The sequence below is a fragment of the Scomber japonicus genome, chromosome 10 (assembly GCF_027409825.1).
Source record: "Scomber japonicus isolate fScoJap1 chromosome 10, fScoJap1.pri, whole genome shotgun sequence".
NCBI classification, from domain to species: Eukaryota; Metazoa; Chordata; class Actinopteri; order Scombriformes; family Scombridae; genus Scomber; species Scomber japonicus.
Window position 1 is genome coordinate 19,261,492 of NC_070587.1, and position 6,180 is coordinate 19,267,671.

A 6,180-nucleotide genomic window follows, 5' to 3' on the forward strand; every position below is an offset into this window, starting at 1 on the left:
AACTTGGATGTTTGGCAAGGGCAACCAGATTGTTGGTTAATTAGGTCAAGAAATCTTGTAATGTGCACCCTCCCTCACTAAAGGAGAGTTGGAACAATCGGCTACTCACAAATGTCTGACATTTAAACAGGGATTTAGGAGTGGGGTGGAGGAAAGGTGAGGGGGAAGGAAGGAGAAAAAAAGGAGGAGAAACTTTATTACTTTCCCTACCTGCAGTTTTGGTGTAATAAAATGTTAAAGACTGTGTGTGCCAGAGAGGGGTATGATCAAAAATGGTGAATAAGCATTTTTCATATTAAAACTTTATACATTTCACTGCTGGTATTGAATTCAATGTGTTCAACTGTATGTACAATGCTTGTTTCTGTGTGTTTGTACTTCTAAATACATGTTAGGATTATAATTTCCCATCCAAATCGTAGCATCTTGACATTTGCAGGAGGTCACTTTCTCCTATTGGTTATTTTAAGTGAGGCTATGGTTTGAGGGTCTGCACCCCATAGTGTCAGGCTTGTCATTAATGAACTAACACCATGTCACTTTTATACCAGCATCACTAATTTGGATTGCTTTCTTCCCATTTTGCCCCTAGATGAGTTGTCAAAGAGTTCTCACCTACCTGCGGATATTCGGCACCACCATGTTCGGCGTGTCCCTCCTGGTGGGTATCTCCACAGCCTACATCATGGGCTACCAGTTCTTCACCACAGCCCGCAATCATCTATCCTTTGGCCTGTATGGTGCCATATTGGTTGTCCACCTCATTATCCAGAGCCTGTTTGCGCTCTTAGAGCACCGAAACATGAGGCGGTCCTTGGAGACGCCGATCAAACTGAATAAATCGCTGGCGTTGTGCATTGCAGCGTATCAAGAGGACCCAAACTACCTGAAGAAATGCCTGGTGTCAGTGAAGAGGCTGACATACCCGGGCATCAAAGTGATCATGGTGATTGACGGGAACAATGAAGATGACTTGTACATGATGGAGATTTTTAAAGAGATCATGGGATGGGATAAAGTAGCCACATATGTGTGGCGGAGTAACTATCACAGCAGGGGGCCCGAGGAGACGGATGAGAGCTATGCTGAGAGCCTTCAGCATGTCTCCAAGTTAGTGCTGAACAACAAGTGTTTGTGTATCATGCAGAAGTGGGGAGGGAAGAGAGAGGTCATGTACACAGCCTTCAAAGCACTGGGGAGGAGCGTGGACTATGTGCAGGTAAGGATCTCAATCAAATGGAAATGGGGTTTACTGTAACTTTTCTAAATAAAAGTTTTAATTTAGTTTAGTTTTTTTTAAAGTTGAAAGGGACACATTTTGTCATGAGGATTGACTAGAGTGAATTCAAAAAGGGAAGAGTGTAAGTGGTGCAAATTAGACACCTTTATATATTAGGTAAAATGTGCAGTGGTTTGTGTCTGTGTAGCTGTAAATATACAGTTAAAACAAGGACAGTTGATATCCAATGTAGGATGAAGGGAAGGAAAGAATGAAAGCCAGACTAAGGGCAATGCAAACTAGAAAAATGAGAGCTGAAGATACAGAGAAAGGGAAGAAGGAAAGAGATTGAGACAGAAATGACTGGAGAGGAGAAGGGGGTCTTTGCCAAGCCAAATATTGGGTCCACAAAGAGTCTTTTGTGTGGCTTGTAGACGGACGGTGGCTGCGTGCATCGTGTTGTGAAGTGTAGCATGAAGAGAGACAGCAGTAGCCGATGTTTAAGTGTAATAACAGATCTGTTTCCCAGAGCTGAGTGTTACATCATCTACATGAGCAGTATGTAGAGTCAAGGCCCAAAACTGTGTGAAAAAAAGTTTGAATTTGGAGAATAGCTGTTTTAAGACAGACAGGTTTAAGACATTGCAAAAGGTAGATAAATAGAACTGTCATTGGGGCTAAATGATAGCTATGGTGGATTGCTGTTCTGTTGTCTTTGAAAATCAGTCAAACAGTATGTATATTAAAGACATTTGAATTATATTCTTGGAAAATGGATCAGAATTACAATGACGTGAGGATAAAAAGTGTCTGCTATAATGCTGTGTACCACCAGCAGATGGCTGAGGCCTGCCAGAAACTTCTTGTTTAAGAGAGATCTCAAAAAGAAACTATTGCAGCATTGTCTGCAATGTCTCTATCCTCTTACATTTAGAGAAAGGAGGGACAGTGTTGCATGCCTTTTCACTATCATCAGGCTCTGCCTGTAACAGATGTGTTTTGTTAATGGGGATTGGGCTCTGTGAATGTTTTCAATACCTGATTTTACTAGGGAGGAAAATTACCATTTTTAGTCGAAAATTCTGCTCTTTGTTGCAGGGGATTATCTACATGTCTACATTATACTGCCCAACAGAAAGAGTAAAGAAAGACAGAGGGGTGGGGGTGGGATACTAAGACAAACAGCACAGTATATATAGATTTGTTTCACTCTGTTTTACATTATTTTAGTAGTACAAACAAACAGAGAATATGTAATCCCTGTCTGTCATGAATTATAGAGGGAGACTGTGTTTCTAACAAGATTTAATAAGTATAATGTCTACCAGGTGAAGTCTATATTCTATTAGCCTCAAGCTGTTTGCCTTTTTTAAATGACTGTAATAGATGACCTTTGGCTCTAACACACTGCTTATTTTTGTGGGTTTAACTCAGGTGTGTGACTCTGACACCATGCTTGACCCAGCTTCATCAGTGGAGATGGTAAAGGTTTTAGAAGAAGACCCCATGGTAGGAGGTGTTGGAGGAGATGTACAGGTAATTACAAAGCTAAGATTCTCACCTTATTTCTTGCTAAAAATGAGACATTTTTATGACTATGACTATTTGAAATAATATTTTTGCACATCAATCTTTCCCTAGATCTTAAACAAATATGAGTCATGGATCTCCTTCCTGAGCAGTGTACGGTACTGGATGGCCTTCAACATTGAGCGGGCATGTCAGTCCTACTTCGGCTGCGTGCAGTGCATCAGTGGACCTTTAGGGATGTACCGAAACTCCCTCCTGCATGAGTTCGTTGAGGACTGGTACAATCAGACATTCATGGGATCCCACTGCAGTTTTGGGGATGACCGCCATCTCACCAACAGAGTTCTCAGCCTCGGGTATGCAACCAAATACACTGCACGGTCAAAGTGCCTCACAGAAACACCCATTACATACTTGCGGTGGCTCAATCAGCAAACTCGATGGAGTAAGTCATATTTCAGAGAATGGCTTTACAACTCCATGTGGTTTCACAAACACCATCTATGGATGACTTATGAGGCTGTGATCACGGGGTTCTTCCCATTTTTCCTTATCGCCACTGCAATCCAACTCTTCTACCAAGGAAGGCTCTGGAATATTCTGTTGTTTCTTCTCATTGTGCAGGCAGTTGCGCTGATCAAGTCGGCATTCGCCAGTTGCCTCAGAGGTAACATTGTCATGGTGTTCATGTCTTTCTATTCTGTACTGTACATGTCAAGCCTGTTGCCAGCCAAAATGTTTGCAATAGCAACAATCAACAAGTCTGGATGGGGGACCTCTGGAAGAAAAACAATAGTGACGAACTTCATTGGCCTGATTCCTATATCAGTATGGTTCACTATTCTCTTTATTGGGATTATTTACACAATAATCCTGCAGACTAGAAAACCTTTTCCTGAATCAGAAAAGATTGTTCTGGTCATAGGGGCAGTTGTTTATGCCAGTTACTGGGTCATACTTTTGACTTTGTATACAGTGCTCATAAATAAGTGTGGGAAGAGGAAGAAGGAAACACACTACGATATGGTGCTGGATGTATGATTTACAGACTACAGTCATCATTTACCACTCTCTTTTTGGTTTATTTTCATTCACCATGTTGTTGTTGTTGTTATATAAATATTTTTCAGATGCAGAGCAGCTCTGGAGGATAATCTGGTTGAGTTCAACCACAGTGGGCAAAAACCCAGAATCTTTTCAAACTTGAATACCAAAAAAATATTAATGGCAGTGGCTGCTTTTTTGTTCATTCATGACCATAGCATTCATTCTTGGAACAGCAACATGCTAGCAATATAGCTTACCTAGATTTATCTGATCTAATGTGATCTATGCATGTAGGCTATAGCTACCTTTGATAACTCAGTATGGTGAGATTAAATATATTGCAGTTGGCAGCAAGAGTGCAAGGCTTCATAATATTAGCTACCTCTTACACTTGTCATGTTCACTGGGCTTCATTCAAACATCAGCAAACTGTGGATCTTTAGTTATGTTCATGAAGGTTGAACTCAACCAGTATGAATATTCTACTTCCAGAGCAACACTGTATCCAAAAATGTTTGTAAACCTAACTACAAATCAACCAACATCTTGCCACCACCAAATGAAAGGCAAAAGGACCACTACATAACTTTGAGTTGAAACTACCAGCATACTGTACCTGCCCTGCCAGGCTTTTATACATGAGGCTGTCTCCACTGTCAAATGACTGCACAAAACTGAAGATCACATTCATAAATCTAAAAGGTATTAAGAGGCTACTGCCATCAATATCAATTAGTCAAATTGTTCCATTGTACCATTCTTCATCTGTTTTATCATCATATTTTAATGTCATATGGTCTACATCGTTACCTCTGTGGGCGATGTATCGTTGTGCCTTTTCAGTATTTTTTAAGAAGAGCTACAATATCAATTCACAAAGAGTGAAAGGGTGAAGAAAGGGCTATAAAATGGAGAGCTCTTCTCTTTCTATTGTTGCATTTAAGTCATATGGGATATATACAGTAAAAAACTTCCTTTCACTCCTCACCCATAAAGCTTTAAGGCAATTAATACCACATCTGGAACTGGCAATAGAAAACGATTACCTGACTACCTTCATTCTGACAAAAAGAAAGCACCTGTAGTTGAGTGTAATGTACAATGTATTCATACAGTCATCCATTTATTTAAACACATAAATCAATCAGACACTTTAAAGTGTTGTTAATCCCATATGACATGAATGCAGTATTATCCTCTACGTTTACAAAGTGAAGAATCTCAAAACAATCACCGATCGGCAGATCTAATCTCCAATGGATCAGGTGATCAGTTGAAACATATGACCAGAAGAGAGATGGTGTATCATTGCTGCTGTGACTGTTTTATTTTTTACAGAAACAATGACTATTAATTTTCTTTTCTTTAATATGAATGATGGGTGTATGTTGCTAAATGGGTTTAACACTATTATTGTTAATGTATTAATAGAAAAGATTTTGTGATTTTTGCCTCCCACATGCCCTTGCTCTCTTCCTTCAATCACATACTGTATTGAGGATAAAGTGGCTATATCTCTGCTTCCTTGCATTGTGTTGAATTAAGTGAAAATCTTTCACTTGCAAGGAGAAAGAATGATTAAACGAATCTAATGGGAGCAAAGTACTACCTGATAATAGGAATGTGAATAAGGGCACTTGGAAGGGAACAGCATTTTGGAATGAAACATGTCTAGTGTTTGCTTTAGACCAGGAGAAGACATGAGTTTAATTTTTATGCACTTTTATGTCTCTCTCGTCGTCCAATCTCATGCTTGACGTAATCAAGATGAAATACCTCAGTGGTTCTCCGTGCATTGCATCAAAGTGTCAGGATGCTGTCCAAAGACTAATGCATTCTGAAGGTCTCAAGTAATTTATGATCTGTTTGTGATATTAATTATAAAGGTGTCCTTTTTATACGCAGTTCCTTATTAAGTCAAAGCTGGATTTCTCTGCCTTGTCGACCCTTTGCTGTAGCCGTTTACTTATTGTTACTTGTATTTCAATGCATTTTTATATATAGACATTTTTATTCTATTTTTACTTAGCAACCAAAGATTCTTTATTTTCTTTGATGTTTTTATAAGAAAATGGAAAAAATGTATTGTTGTGCTTTCAACTGTTCTGACAATGACTTGTATATCTGACCAAACAATGTGAAATTATGAGCTGGGGTTTTTTTTCTGCAATAACAACAATAAAAATGCAATTTGTAGGGATAAGTTATTGTTTTCAATAGAGATGATGAACCTGTGTTTTTATACTTTGTACTCAATTAGAAAACCAGCATATTTATGTAAGAATATTCTGTGGTTTATAGCATTCTGTACTTGGTAAAATGTACTCTGGTGAACATGTAAAACCCCTAAAGTTCCATATGTTGACACTGCAAAAACAGTGAAT

At 39.0% G+C, this 6,180-nt stretch overlaps 1 protein-coding gene across 1 annotated transcript; it reads left to right on the forward strand.

The window, feature by feature from the left end:
• Nucleotides 1-586: 586 nt before the first annotated feature.
• On the forward strand, nt 587-3,790 carry has2 (hyaluronan synthase 2). Its single transcript, XM_053327075.1, has 3 exons — nt 587-1,219; nt 2,654-2,755; nt 2,861-3,790. Exons 1-3 carry the CDS (start codon nt 593-595, stop codon nt 3,788-3,790), a joined length of 1,659 nt encoding a protein of 552 aa, XP_053183050.1. The 5' UTR covers nt 587-592.
• The last annotated feature ends 2,390 nt before the right edge of the window (nt 3,791-6,180 follow it).